Source organism: Erythrolamprus reginae, chromosome 1 (assembly GCF_031021105.1).
Source record: "Erythrolamprus reginae isolate rEryReg1 chromosome 1, rEryReg1.hap1, whole genome shotgun sequence".
Taxonomy (NCBI): domain Eukaryota; kingdom Metazoa; phylum Chordata; class Lepidosauria; order Squamata; family Dipsadidae; genus Erythrolamprus; species Erythrolamprus reginae.
The window spans coordinates 217018053-217034329 of NC_091950.1; the positions used below are offsets into that span (position 1 = coordinate 217018053).

Sequence of the window (16277 nt, forward strand, 5' to 3'; positions counted from 1 at the left end):
AGGGAAGGGAGCCATGGCTGCCCCTGTCCCTGCCCGCCATGTGCCGGTGTCAAGACTCCCCCCCAGGCAGGCTGACATTCAAAATAAGAAAAACCTTCACCGGCCTCCGCAGAGAAGAAAGGAAGAGAGAGAAAAAGAGAGCAGCAGATAGAGAGTGAGATAGAAAGAGAAAGTGAGAAAAAGAGAAAGAGAGGGGGGAGAGAGAAAGCGTGCGAGAGAGAGATAGCACAAGAGAGAGAACAAGAGAAAGCAAGAGAGAGAAAAAGAAAACAAGAGAGAGAAAGAGTGAGAGAGAAAGAAAACAAGAGAGAGAAAGAGAGAGGGACAGAGAAAGAAAGCAAGAGAGAGAGAAAAGAGAGAGAGAAGAAAGAGAGAAAGATAGAGAGAGAGAGAAAGAAAGAAAGAGAGAGAGAGAGAGAGAGAGGGACAGAAAGAAAGAGAAAGAAAGAGGGGGAGATAGAAAGAGTGTGTGAGAGAGAGAGGAAGCAAGAGAGAGAGAGAAAGAGAGAGAGAAAAAGAAAGAGAGAGAGAGAGGAAGGAAGAGAGAGAGGGGGAGAAAGAGAAAATATGGCAAGGTGATGGGGACTTGCTCCACTTCACCTCCTTCTCTCCCACGGCGTTAAGAAAACCACAGGATTTTTTTAATAGTCCGGCCCTCCAACAGTCTGATGGATAGTGAACTGGCCTCCTGCGTAAAAAGTTTGGGGACCCCTGATGTACAGGGATCAGTCATCCTGGTCCCTTTGCAGAGAAACAGCCCCAAAGCATGATGTTGCCACCCCCTGCTGCTTCACAGTAGGCATGGTGTTCTTTGGATGTAACTTAGCATTCTTTCTCCTCCAAACACGACGAGTCGTGTTTCTACCAAACAGTTCTACTTTGGTTTCATATGACCATATGACATTCTCCCAATACTCTTCTGGATCATCCAAATGCTCTCTAGCAAACTTCAGATGGGTCCGGATATATACTGGCTTAAGCAGGGAGACACATCTGGCACTGCAGGATCTGAGTCCCTGGCAGCGTAGTGTGTTACGGATGGTAGCCTTTGTTATGTTGGTCCCGGCTCTCTGCAGGTCGTTCACCAGTGTGATTCTGAGATTTTTCCTCACCGTTCTTGTGTTCATTTTGACCCCATGGGTTGAGATTTTGCGTGGAGCTCCAGATTGAGGGAGATTATCAGTGGTCTTGTATGTCTTTTATTTTCTAACTATTGCTCCCAGAGTTGATTTCTTCACACCAAGCTGCTTGCCTATTGCAGATTCAGTCTTCCCAGTCTGATGCAGGGCTACAATTCTGTTTCTGGTGACCTTCGACAGCTCTTTGGTCTTCACCATAGTGGAGTTTGGAGTGTGACTGAGGTTGTGGACAGGTGACTTTTATACTGATAACAAGTTCAAACAGGTGCCATTACTACAGGTAATGAGTGGAGGACAGAGGAGCCTCTTAAAGAAGAAGTTAAAGGTCTGTGAGAGCCAGAAATCTTGTTTCTTTGTCAGTGGCCAAATACTTATTTTCCACCATAATTTGCAAATAAATTCATTAAAAATTGTTAAAAATCAATGTGATTTTCTGGATGTGTTTTCTCATGTTGTCTCTCATGGTTGAGGTCTGCGTATGATGTCAATTACAGGCCTCTCTCATCTTTTTAAGTGGGAGAACTTGCACAACTGGTGTCTGACTAAATACTTCCCCACCACCACCCACTGTATACACCCTATCTTTCTTTCAGGAGTTCAGTGAAGTATGCCTAGCACTCCTCTTCTAATTTCTTGTCTAAAATAGCATTTCTGTGAGGCAGAAGTAGCAACTGTTTCAAAGTCACCCAGTGAGTTTCCACAGCTATATGTGGCCATGAACCTGTATCTTCCAATCCATAAACAAGGCCGCCTTCAAAACCTACTAAGAAACAAACATGGTTTCCAGTAACTCAAAGTACAAATAAAAAAGAAATCATTTACAGAACTATTTTTCTAAAGAAAGTCACTGGTTATCAAGTTACAAATCTTTTTGACAACCGATAAGTTGTATTTATTGCTTATTTATCTCAAACCTATTCTAAATTAGTTTAACACATTGCTTTTCTTTTTCACTGTACACCACCTTAAAATACAAGCAGGATGAAATAAACATGTGTTTTCAATCATAACAAAGCAATTCTTACACAGTGTTTAGGTATTAGGTTGAACAACATCCATAAGGAAAGAAATGTATAGAAATATTTATAAAATCTATTTTCCTAACAAAAAAATAATCAAGAATCAGTAAGCTTCTATGGTAACCAATAAAAGAAACTTCTCTCAATAATTTCATAGATTTAAAAGTACTTCACGCTGATTATCAAATTAGTTGCTATCTCGGTAAGGAGAGGCACAGTGGTCTTTAATTACCTTTCTCTGAAATTGTAACTTTTTACATTTTACATTTACCTTCTCTGGGCAGGTTTCACTCCTGTCTGGGAGAGAATGTAAAAAGAGGCTTACAGCAGACACCTACAACTTGAAGCTCCAGCAGGGCCATGGGCTATGCACCCAAATACTGTACTAAATATGGTCTGTAAGCGTCTGTTGAAAGCTTTGTAATATTAAATGCAACAAAATGGGGAAAAAATTAAAAATCAACAAATAATAACATTAACTGTATTTATTTAATTCAATTAAAATGATTTTATTGAAATTGAGCCCTAGGTACACACCCAAAAGTTAAATGTGGCCTTCACATCACATTTATATCTAAATCAATAGATCTTTTAAAATAGATTATGAGTTGAGTCTGTAATTGAAAAGTTGAATATGGAATAAATGTGGTATTCTCATATTACTAACATCTATATTGAATAAAATTCATAAAATCATAAGGCGGGAAGGGACCTTGGGGGTCTTCTAGTCCATTCCTCTTCCTAAAGCAGGAACTCTTATTAGTAGAATAAACATACATGGTATGATTTTAAAAGAGCATCTTCCTGTTTGCCTCACAGGTTAACTGGCAAGTTACCAGATGAGCACCACAGGGCTGGAGGTGATTATTGTGAGGGAGAAATAGCTGGCAAAGTTTGGCACAAATGCAATGGGATTGAGGATGGCCGCTTCCTCACAGACAGTTTGCAAGTGATTTACTGGGAATGATTTGCAATATTCCCTGTTGACTTCTCCATTGACTTTGCTTGTGAGAAGACAGCAGAGATAGTTGCAAATAACGTATCTCACAACTCACAAATGTATATATTTTATGTGTTTTAAGAATTTCAATACTTTAAAAAAAAAGAAACCAATTACATGACTGCAACTTCTGTCCTAAGTGTCAGCTGATTGCCAAGTGCACAGTTTGAAATCAACCTAACTCCATGATTACTAGAATGGCTGGAAATTTGCGGACCAGTCAATTGAGTGCCATTGTAACTTTGAATGGTCCCTGAACAAATAAATAAATAGCTGAACAGGTTGGAACACTTTTAGTTGCACAGCCAATTTATACTTTGGAAAACCAATCAATCTCTGATAATAAACCAAATGGCATCCTTCATTTTTGTTTTACATTTTGTTTAACATTATGGTGCAAAACATGAGTTAAAAAGTGGGGGGGGGATTCAAACCCCTGTTTCATTATCTTTATCATTTTTCTCTGAAGACCTGAACTTTGAATTCTAAACTATCTGTTCTGATGCCAAGCTATAATGTATAAAATTCAATGACAGAGTACTGCGTTCAAATCTCACTTGTTTCAATAAGATAAGTATTATTTATTAAAATTCTCAATAGTTTAATCACTTATTTACTTAATGAATGATATAACAAGAAAGCTCAGTTGATATAAAAAATCATATCTTGGCCAATAAACCACTATTCCATTTAATATTCCATCTCAAAATCAACGGGTTTTCCTTTTTTAGAACTTAAAAATAAATGCCAATGCTTGGTATCAACAATGTTTATCTTTGATCTATCCTTGACAGAATGCAATTGCTCACTATCTAATTATTAAAAAATAAATGTTTATATTTTATAAAGGAAAATTCAGAATACAATCATTTTTTGAATATTGCTCTTAGAAGACTTTGACCTGAAGCTCTTTATGAAATTAATACAGAGACATGTGAGATACAGTTTTAAACTGAACCAAGCAAGAAACATTAGCCTGACCCAAAAAATATTCTCAGCTTGGAACATAAGAAGCCGCATACGATTTAAAAAGAAGCAGGCTAATAACATATCAGATTAAATGCACCCATTGTTATGTATGAAAAGAGACGTGTTTTAATTATGTTCAATTTGAGAAAGAATGGATACTTTGAACTTGAGAGATTTGATTTTGCTTTAATTATATAACAGAAGTTCTATTTAAAATGATAAGGCTCAGCCAAAGCAGTATATAGGGTAAATTTTTATTTTTTTTGCCAATAATTGTAAAAATCCTGCTTTTCAGAAAACTGCTTTTAAAAAAGAAGTTGGTTTAAGAAAAAGGGCAGATATGAGCAAAGTGACAACCTATACAAAATTCATCTTGTATCAGAATACTCACCATGAAGGCCATTCCCCAGTAAGAAATAGCCCCACTTTCAAAAAATAGTATAGAGCAGTTGAAACAAGGACTAAGAAAAAGATAAAGAGGCAGTGCAATATGTTTTATAGGTGGCATTTAACATCCGTAACATTAGCAAAAATGTCAGATAAAATCTCACCATATGTGGTGGATATGTGAAAAAGCAAAGAAATTTTGGATCAAAATTAGATAATAAAAAATGATATTGATTGGAAATCAGAACTTTATCTATTAGGAATCATTGCAGGCAACTATTTAAAAATATATACTATTTAATAGTACATACAGTAACAGCCACCAGAATAACTTATGCAGCAAAATGACACACCTAATGATGAAGAAATTATTTTTAAAAATCTCAAATGTGTGGAGATAGACAAAATTACTAAGGAGCTTTAGTAAAAAAAAAATCCGAATATTACATAAAATGGAACAGACTGTACAAACAGTTAAAAAACAAAGAGAAGAATATATAAGAGGTGTAAATATTAATATATCAAGTAGGAACAAAAGTAAACGTGTATATATTGAAGAGTAGAAAATATTAATATTTATATGTATTACATGATATATAAATAGTATTCATTCATATCTTCAATTGTAATAGTAATGATTGTAATATGTTTGTATGTTGTGTATGTTTTTAAATGTAATAATTTTTTTAAAAAAGAAAGCTACAAATGTAAAAAAGAACCTTGTATAATATAATTAATAATAAATTGAACATTTTCTACAATGCTAAAAAAAGATGAAGAGGGGTCTGACTACATATGAAGCCAAATGTGGCATAAGCAAGAATTAACCAAGTGCCAATTAAATATACAGTACTATAATTACATAGTGTGTTTTTCCCCAAAATAAGACATCCCATTAGGCTTTTGAATGCATGACAATAAGATCAAGTGTTTATTTCAGGGTTAATATATATATATAATAAGACAGGGTCTTATTTTGGGGAAAATATGGTATTTGCATTACTTACATGCAATAGAAATAATTAATAATGATGGAATTACTTGCAAAAGCATTTCCTTTGAAATTTGATACGAAACCACTTAAATATTTCAGAGGAAGACTGGCTAAGAAATTTGTTCTTTTTCTCTCACTTTTTCCCATGCATTATCAGAGTGGCAATCAGTAAGGCATCATATGTAAACAGCCCAAACAAAGTACAAATGTGACACAATTGAATTTTCTGTTCCCTGCCCTCCAGGTTCCTGGGAAGCAAATTAAAAGGTTATCTTAATAAGGTTAAATTAATATTGAAATACTATAAGATAGTGGGAAATCATGCTATTAATTCTGAGTACTGTACTTAACTGTCAGTTTTTAGTAACATTGTCTCTTTTTTCACATTTTGGAAAAAACCGAGAGGGGCTCCTGCCCTGAAATAAGCTTTTTAATAACTAGATAAATCCACTCTGTCCACTATGGGGTGGGGTGGGGATGGGGGGTGTTGTCTTTTTGTGAAAGAAACAGGAATTTCTGTTTACTATAACATCTGTAAATTGCATGAAGTGGTAAAAAGTTGGACCATTTTCATGAAATAGATTTATAATTCAAAGGTTTCGCATATGACTCCTTTCAATTAAAAACTACGACTTATATACACTAGAAATAAGAACAGGATTCCTACTTAAAGTTATGAAGTAAACACCGAGTACTTTTTCATGGTGTAGAACAGGGACATGTACAATTTGTCATAGTCTTAAATTCATGTAGAGATTTTCCCTCCGTATGCAAAATGTGCATGGATGAGTGAATTGATAAAATACTATAGGGAAATCATTACTGAGCTTGCATTAAAATTATTTGTTTTTTTCAAGGTTGTATCAATGCACAAATGTACTATTATTTACCATTATATCTTGCTGTAAAACACCAAATAAAAAGAAACCACATGTGCTTTCAAATTAAATTTGCTTCACAATGCTTCCTGCGATCACACTGCACCATAGAAATCTTGATGTAATCATGCATAAAACAAATCAAAATTTTATGCATGACTACATCATTGTATCACATGGATGGGTAATATAAACGAAGAGTAAGGCACAAAGGAATAGAGATCTGAGGAAAATTGTATGGATGCATGGCTATGCTCAAATTTGGTAATAAATAAAAGAATAAAGTATTACTAATCCATTTGTTCCATTGTGGAAACAACTCCAGATGGTTTAGAATTTAATAATTTGGGAAGAAATTCAAATGGGGAAAATTTCTCAACCACTCTTACATATACATGAGTACCTTTTCTTGCTGAGCTTCATAAGCAGAATAATGCAATTAGTAAATGTCCTTGATACGTACAAAGGCAGTTCAGAGTTTTTTCATACAGGCTACTCATTCTTGAAATGCTTTCTTCAAAACTAAACAAAGGCTGCATGCTCCCCATGCCTTTGGGAGATTTATTTAGTACTGCCAACTTTTCAAGTGACCACCATTGCAGCTGATTTTAGGAACTGCTTGACGTGCAAAGGGAACTTATTTAGCACAGCAATTTGAAAAAGCTGCATCAAACTGCAGATGGAGATATAATATGTGAGCAATCTTGGGCATTTTTTTCAAATTAATTTAACAATCATGTCCAATATTCATGGGCCTTTTTGCCCAACATATTTAACTGAATCATAGAAAGGGAGTTAAATGTCATGTAAACTCCAAAATTGAGGTAATTAAGCCTGACAATTAATTCAAAGGAATTTAAAATTAACCTGAAATAAGTATGAGTCCAAAACTACCACTTTCTGGTCAACTGGTCAACCTATCTTACTGGAGGTTTAATTATCCCATCTGTAATCAAGATAAATCCATATAGAGACTTCAGCAAAATGGGGTACAGACGTCCTCAATGTATAACCATTTGTTCAGCAACCATTCAAAGTTACAATGGCACTGAACAAAGGGATTTATGGCTAAGGCTTGAAATTACAGCCATTGTAGTTCCCCACAGTCATGTGAACAAAATAAAGGTACTTAACATCCTAATGTTATTTAACATGCAGAGTGTTGTGATTAGCTCTGGCCCAGCTCCTGCCCCAAGGAATGTGGATGTGGGGGAGACATCCACATGCCGCAGGCCTGTTTTGCTCACGGTGGAATATGCTGATGAAGGCTCCTCTGACCAAGAAGACATGAGTGACAGGGAGGAGGAGAGTTTGGCAGACAGCTCAGAAGGAGATCAATTATCTATCTCCTCCTTGGATTCGGAACAAAAGTTAATGATACAGCCACGCATGTGGAGAGTGATGCATAGGAAGCAACAACTGAGAGATTATTATCAAAGAAAATGAGGCCACCTGTGGTTGGGTGGGGCTGTGGTAATTAGTGAGGCTGCTATAAATCGCAGTGTGCTGGTTTGGCCATTGTGGAGGATTATCTGATCGTTGTATTTCATGCCTGTCATGCTGACTTTGACCTTTGTGTGTTGATTTTCCCCCGCTTTGCAACTAAAGCAGAGCAAAGTGTGTTTCACTTTGTAAAAGAAGAAGGACTGTGAATTGCCTCACAGCTGCAAGCTAAGTATCTCAGAACTGATAAGGGACTTGTACAAATTACCAGGTTGTTTGCTATATAAAAAGAGTGCTTAGTTTATTTGAATTTTCGTTATAAAGAACATTGTTTTGAATTTTCAAACATGTGTATGTGTCTGAAATTTGTACCTTTGAATTTTCAGGAGGATTCTATCAGACAGCCCGACAAAACACAGAGGCAACTCTCCCCCCACCTCATCTCCTCCGCATCTATCCTGTTTTCATCCCTGCTGCCCTCATATCACTGTCCCAGCTCACTATTGCTATCTTCTTATCCATTTCCTTTTTATCCATGATGCATGCCCTCCTTCACTGTTAAGCATAGTTGGGCTTAACTTTGCACTGCAAAAAGGTGGCAAAAGGCTAAAAGCAGTCTTCTCCCCCGGCCCGCTGTGGTTTCTACTCCTAACCCCCAAACTTTTAACTTTAGATTATCAACAATTGACCTCTCCCCCTTTCTAAGAGGTCTGTAAGGGGCATGCATAAGTGCACCATTATGCCTACCGCCCCTGTCCTACTGTCTTATTGTTTTTTATCATTACTTTCTTATGTTATGTTTATACAAATTACCATCCTATAATTGTTTGACAGATAAACAAACAAACAAATCAATCAATCAATCAATGACTAGTTCTGCCTAGAGGAGTTTTGCAAAGAAGTGCTCTTTTTTGCAAAACGGGATGGGGCTGGCTTTGCATTATGAAAAATGAGTAAAAATGCCAAAAGCAGCCATTTCTGCCATTTATTCATTCCCAGTGCAAAGCCAATCCCAGTTGGCTCAGCAGCTAGGCCAGGCACATCTTGTCTACAACAGAACCAAAAACATGGAAAGGCGGATGTAAAGTATAGAGCAGCAGAAATCTCAGAATGCAAGATGGCAAGGGATCTGGGTCTGGACTGGGGCAGCTACAACTTCTGGAGTCATGGCAAGAAGCCTCAGATCCACACAGTTCTGGAGCCTGCTTGCCACCCCATAAAGAGTGCAGAAGGTGGCTAAAGGGTAGAGCTGAGGGGAGGAGAGATAGATGGGTTGAGGGACTAAGGCAGTCATTTATCTTACTGAAGCTCAGGACTGGGTAGGACCCAGTCTGGAATGGTTTGATTGGGTTGAGTATTCAGCTAACCACCATTTACTTAACAATGTCAATTAGAATGCTGAGACTGTAGTTGCTACGCAAAGCAATCAGGTGACGTCTTGCTTTATGACTGCATCACTTAGCAACCAAATTTCTGGTCCCAAACGTGATCAGAAGTAATCTATATCACTAGGTACTCAGGTTTCTCAAGACTTTTGGCTTTGTATGCTTTCCCATGACTACAAGAGAGGGGGGGGGATAAAAAATGGACAGGAATAAACCTGTACAACCTCCCAAACCTGTAAAAATTGAAGATAGAAGGTGAACAAGTGAGATGGATATTATGGCAAGTGAAATAATTGCTTCTCAACCTTCTTTGCAGGAGCTAGGATGTTGAAAATGTAACTGCCATATGATTGATCAAGCCATTTGACATTGTATGCAACAAATCTAAATAATAAATAAGTGAATCAATTAAGTGAAAGAGATAATGGCCATGTCATACACACAGAATTATTAACGAAAGTTCTATTAATTTCTCCCATCCAAGTACTAATCAGGCCTGACCCTGCTTAGCTTCCAAGATCAGACAAGATTGGGCATTTTCAGGGTAGTATGGCATAGACAAAACTTGCATTAATTTCAATGATTATTATGCGGTGAAACTTCCAGTGAAAAGTAAAATAATACTTATATATTACCAGACATTATTGTTGACATTTATGGAGTCTATGAGCTATTCAGAATATGGCAAACAGATAAGGCTTGATTCTTAATTATGGCAATGTGTAAGAAAGTCAAAATTTTCCCCTGCCCCAATGTTCATGGAAAACTGCAGTAGTTTCACAAAAAGAACCTGAGTGAGCAATGAGTGAAATGTAAAGGTTCCTTTAATTGTCTTATAATTGTCAGTTCATTATGGACAAATAGCAATTTTTTTTCTTGAATTCATTTATGCATTTATTCATTCATGCCTGATTCTATTTGTCAGACTACTGTACATAAGTGGCTAATAATTGTGATTATCCTTACTAACAAGACAGACTTACTGATTTTTAATTCGGAGCTCCTTGGATTTTGGATCTGAAACAAAAATCTAACTTAACAGATACTGGCCTCTATATTGATTTCTCTTAAATGTGCTAAGAGACACATATATGCAATCACAATACATGTGGTGGATTGAGCTGGAGGCTCTCAACCATCCACTTGGGAGCATTTTACTAAACTCTCACCGAAATATATGAAGCTGCATAAGAAGCCCTACATAGCAAATCGAGTTGTAGATTACAGCATAATACACTGAACTCTTCAGGGAATACATACATCATGAGATAATAAGTAAACAATGGATCAGTAGATGTTAACAATTAAAACAATTCTTGTTTTACTCTTCCATTAGAGAGAGCTGCTTTCTTCCTTTTCCACTGAAGAGAGATTGTAAGAGATGGTACCCGAGGGATGCATAAGCATTCCTTTAAGGACCAATTCAGCGTTGGGAGTCAGTGTTTTAAAACAGCAGCTGACCTTGGATCAATGCCATGTTATTTTCTTTCAGGAATAAATCTGGGTGGAATAGTGATTGTCCATTCAGCCAGCTCCGTCAGACAAGGCTGAATAGAAAGTGGCTCAGGAAGTAATCCACAGTCAAGTTAAACTGAAAAGCTTAGATTTGAAATGACATGGTCAGTGGTACTGGTGCTATGAAACCCGAGGCAGTCAGACATCAGTAGATTCTTGTGAGTCACCCCTATTTGTTTTTTCAAAATATTCTTTATAATCTTTACATATTGTAAATCTCTAGCATAGTAATATTACACCTTGACTCTGAAATTATTACAAATATATATATATATGACTTCTAAATAAACCAGACTGCACTATTTAAGTGCAAGTGCTCTGCTTCATTTGAGCTATGGATCGAGGTGATTAATTCTAACCACACAGTAAAAACAATGGTAAGTAACAAAGTAATAATGGGGGAAATGTGGCAGGGAAACGCTAAGGAAAAAAGTAATAGAACAGCAAAGAAATATAGAGTCAATAAGGAGAATGGGAAGAGAGGCTAGCTGGCAAGGAGAGAACAAAGGAAAAAAAGCCCAGACAGAATAAGAAATGATATTTCAGCTATGGCTAACAGAGAAGAAAGGCTTGTGTAAAAATAAGAAGAATTATTAATATCCTGGAACTATGAATAAAAAACCATAACAGAAGGTAATACAAAGAAAACAGCAGTTTAAAAATAGACAAGGGACCAAAATACAATTCATGAAACAGAAAGCAAACAGCCAATATCATTTTAAAGAGGAAAATAGTACAAGCCTGAAAGAAATTCCCTAAAACAATTATTGTAAAATAGAATACAGTATTCCGCTTTTCTCTATATATAACAGGAAGCTTGATCTGATACAAACAGAATGATGAGCCACAATATATAATATGCAATTTTTAAAAGCTCATATTTGCCAAACTTTTAACATCATTGTCTATAAGAATAGTATATTCAAATTCACGCATTTATCATTAACTTTAAAGGTTTAAAATATTATCTGATCATTTGGGAAATATAATACACTGCAGTAATCATATTACTTAATCCAAGATCTTGAGAATTACAATGCAACTAAATATAACATGGAAAATGTTTAAAATGTGGGATCAGATCAATTTGTCAGTTGTTGGCAGCATAGTTCTTTACATGTAAATAGAGTTTTACTTAGTCTGTTTTATTGTTCTCATGTCCAACATCATTATCTGGCTCACATGCGGTCAGATTCCCAATTTTATCTCAGATTCCTCAACAATGTTTGGTGACATCTTAAAAATGAAAGGGACAAGTAGCCTGCCTGAATGCTCAATAGAGATCCAAATTAAACAATGCAATGCAATATGCATGGATTTGAATGCTCGGTCAAAGCTAACCGACATTCAACTAAACATTTTGAAAAAGGTATGTTTTTATGTGGTAAGTCATGATGGTACTAATATAAAATGATGATGCTGTGGAGAAGGACCAAGTACTGTAATGGGAATCTTGTATAAACAAGATGTATTTTCTTATGTTTATGTTCAATATGATCAGACCAAAAGGATTTATGAAAAAATATTATGTAGGATTCATTTCATTTCATTTCATTTATTGGATTTATATGCCGCCCCTCTCCGAAAACTCGGGGCGGCTAACAACAGTCATAAACAATATACAGTAAAAAATCCAATACTCAATAGGATTCAGCTATACATTTACCAAGCTGTAACATACTGTACTTCCATTAAATCAAATGAAATTATATTTTTCACTGGATTAATGAAACCTGATTTTGCAGTAAAGCAAGATTATGACACCAGTCATTTCTGGCCCAATATAGCATGTTTTCTTTTTTCAATTATTTGTTTATCAAATTTTCTGAACCAAAAATGTAAACAATTATTCATATTTAAATAATCCGTGCAACTGTTTTCTGAACCAGACTGACAATAACACAACATCTCAAGATTCCTTCTGAATAAAATTTTAAAGAGTCTGAGTTGTCCACACATAAATCAAGCAATAAAGGAAAGAAACAATTATATAAATATTATCTGCTTTCTTAGGATGATTATACAAAGAACAAAAATTGTTTTCTTAATTGTTTTTCCTACTGTAACAGAACAAAAAACAGATTGTTCTATACATTTGACATAGAGCAGTAAATAAGATGCATTTTCCCATTTCTTCAGAAATTAACATTTCAAAAATATGCAACTTTTCCCTTCCCACCAACTGTAAGCTGTGTCTAATAATGCAAGAAGCAGATTGTCTTCCCTCATTTCCTTAATTTGTATCATCTAAAAGCAATTCACTCAACATCTTGTCGCCCTCTGGCAGCTCAGTTTACTTATCCACACTTAATTTCTCATTTGGACCAAAACAAACTCTTCTGAACTGCTACTGACTGAAGGGGGGGGGGGAGACACAGAGAAACTCTTTGCATAGATCTTTCACAAGATTAGCCCTTCAGAGACAGACCAACTGAAACAAGCAGTGGTTCTGCTGTGGATTCTGTTTATGAAGTGCTCAACCCACTGTGGAAGTCTTTTGTAAAAGAGCAATTGAAATGAAAGAAAAATGTAAAAGGACTTATCATTTCAGTGGGGCACTGAACTTATGAAATATGCAAGTGATGTTGGTTTTCATTTGTTCTCATCATAGCACAAATACATCCATTCCAACAATTTGTTTTAGTTTGTTTCATTTACTACAATAAGAATTTGATGCAGCCTAAGTGTACAATGAACATCTTTGTAGTTATGAATCTCTTCCTCCTCTCACTCCTTACACATTCTCATTATCAACACATAAATAACTTTTTTTCAGAGGTGTCCATATAGTTTAGTGTTTAATCCCAGTGTCAACTCTCTGTCTAAAATATATGACAACTGATCACCATAATTTATGATAGTACCATGAAATCACAGGATTGTACACTTTGAGCAAAAATGTCAAAAAATATTTCCTCAAAATTATTTAGACAACACTAGCCCTGCTGACTTCAGAAAGTTTAAGTGAATTTTAGGATTGCTTTGGCTGAAGGGCATAACATCTATAAACTGTCTCTGATATGCCCATTCACTGTTGCCACCACTGTTGCAGGGGCAAGGGAGACAGTCACCCTTCCCACACTGAAAACGGAGAAGACAATTAAAAGTGACAAAGACAAAGCCCAGGTGGAAATGGGAGACCGGATAACACCCTGTATGCCTTTGGGAGCAAAAGTAACAGCCCAACAAGTTGGGAAACAAGTGGGGTGGCACAACAGAGAAGAGCGCCTTTGACCAGAAGAACTCTCAGGCCAGGAAGGGAGAAAATACTCTTACTGGTGGCTTTGCATGTATGCTGTACACATGATATCTGAAGCCCTAGATTACTATGGGGTCGGTTAAAACTGCCTTTAAATGGGAAGGAGATCGAAGTAAACTCTGCCGGACCCATTACAGTACTACGAAAGCCCGACAAACATCATACTGGGAAGCAAATGTCCCGAACATGGCTATTCAGACTAGCCCCAGCAAGAGAATTCAAAACCTTCGGTCACCCGGGATTCTCACGAAACCACCTCTATGCGCTCGCCCTTCAATGCGCTCAGGACACGCTTGGCCACCCAACCTTCCCAGCTGGCCCTCGACTCTACTAGAGAAGGAGCCAGCAAGTACGAGCCACTCCGAAGGGGAGCCGGCGGATTTATTCAGAATCAAGGGAGGAGAACGAGCGACACTCGAGCTTTCTCGCCGCCGTCGCCCATTCAGCACAGAAGGAGAAAGACTCTCCTGTTTACAAAGACCCGGGGGGAGGGGGGAGAGAGAGAGAGAACCGCGCGAGAAAATCCCACATTTGTATTCAACGGCGGGATTTGTAGGTCTCCGCTTGTCAAGTAAGAAGACACTGGGCACGATCCTTCAAGTTAAGCACATGCAATTACAGCTGCTCTGTTGGGAGAAGATTTAGGCAGCTGCTCAAGGCTCCCGCAATCAGTGAAGTTGGGACCGTGCCTAATAATGCATATCTCGCCGCGTCCTCCTCTTCACTTTCCCATACTTATCATCACAATCTAGCTTTCCTTCCACCTCGGTCCTTTCCAGCTCAGGACAGTAAAAAGCAGGCAACAGCTCCGGCGCCACACGCCTGGTTCGGGTCCCGGCTACAGGTGCCGAAAAGACGGGCAGGCCAGAGGCCGCCTCCGCCGCGAAATGCCCATCTCTAGACTGGCGCCAGCGGAGTCAACCGAAAGACCAAGAGCTCCCGGGACTTTTCCTTCTCTCCTTCAAGTAACGCCAACAACTTCTGAGCGCGCCACGCACCAAACGGCCCGAAGGCGGTCAAGGCTATTCCGAAAGTATAGGGCAAAGTAAGGCATTCAGCTTGCCTCTCTCTCTCTCTCTCTTTCTCCCCCCCCCCCCCATTTTGAATCTTGTCCCGGTTTCTTTTTCTTGCAGAGTAAGGAAGCCGCTCCTTGAGGTGGAGGGATATGGGAAAACCCCAACCTCCCGCCACCCTTTCCAGGAAGGAAGAAAGGGAGGAAGGGAAGAAGACCGCACCTGACTGAGAAGCGCTGAGACAGAAGGTCCCGGTGATGGCAAGGAGGCTCACCCAGGAAAGGAGGCTTCGTACCGGCTTCATGATGGTTTATGGTGAAATCTCTCTGTGTGTGTGTCAGTAGTTCTACTGTTGCGGCGGCGAAGCCCCGAAAGGACGAGGACGTCTCCTCCTCAGCTTCGGGATGGCGACGCTCGCATGGCCTCCGCGACTTGGCTCCCCTGCGCCGGGACGACGCCAGCCGGCAGTTCGCGCTTCCTTTCCTCCCGAGGTGTGAACAGGCGGGACTGGCTCCGGCGCGCGGCCCCGAACTCCGAGGGGGGCGCCGAGGAAGTTTCTCCCGAGCCACAAACCAAGGACGCCCAAAAGTTACTTCCCCAATCCAAATCCGCCGGTGTGGCCGCTATTTCCCTTCGGAGCCGGCTGGTTTTTATCCCCGTCTTCGCTTGCCGTGTGACCCCCCTGGTCTTCCAAGCGCGGGGGGGGTCCGTGCGGGGGCGTTAGTTGACGTTCCCGTCTCCCCCTTTCCTTTCGCTTCTTTCGCTCGCTTGCAGCAGCTGCCGAGATGGGGAAATCACTTCCATTGACTCTCGGAGATCCGGCGGCTTCGCCGATTAACAAACCAAGCTGCCCCCCGCCCCCCCCCCCAACACAAAGGGGGGGAGGTGGAGGAGGAGACGATAGGTTGGACCAACTCACTCCAACCCCGCCCCCTATTTGCCGCTTAACTGGGGAGGCCCCGCCCTCTGCCCGCCTCCCTGCCCAGCGTTCTGGGATCAGTCCTTCCCTTCCTCCTCCCCCCGCCCTCGCGCCATCAAAAGACCCGGGAAACACCTGTCACTGGAACCGGGCGCGCGCATTCGTCGGGCCGCGCGGCTGCTGCCCGCAGGTTACCATGGAGCGGTGCAAAGGCGGCTGCCGCTGCCAGTGAGCGCAACAATGTGTCTTTTCGGAGCAGGCAGGGGAACGACAACAATTTTGTGTCTTGTGCGCGCTCGGTTTCTCGCTTAACACTTTTTTCTTGCAGATGTATTTCTTCCGTCGGAGTTCCAAATC

The 16277-nt window shown here is 39.1% G+C and overlaps 1 protein-coding gene across 1 annotated transcript in view; it reads right to left on the bottom strand.

Moving 5' to 3' along the window:
• ERBB4 (erb-b2 receptor tyrosine kinase 4) overlaps positions 1-15857 on the bottom strand; it is a 1218240-nt gene extending 1202383 nt beyond the window's left edge. Inside the window, exon 1 of the mRNA XM_070732179.1 lies at positions 15224-15857. Within this exon, the coding sequence (XP_070588280.1) occupies positions 15224-15305 (82 nt within the window). The 5' untranslated portion in view covers positions 15306-15857. The remainder of the gene's footprint in view (positions 1-15223) is intronic.
• Positions 15858-16277: the final 420 nt, after the last annotated feature.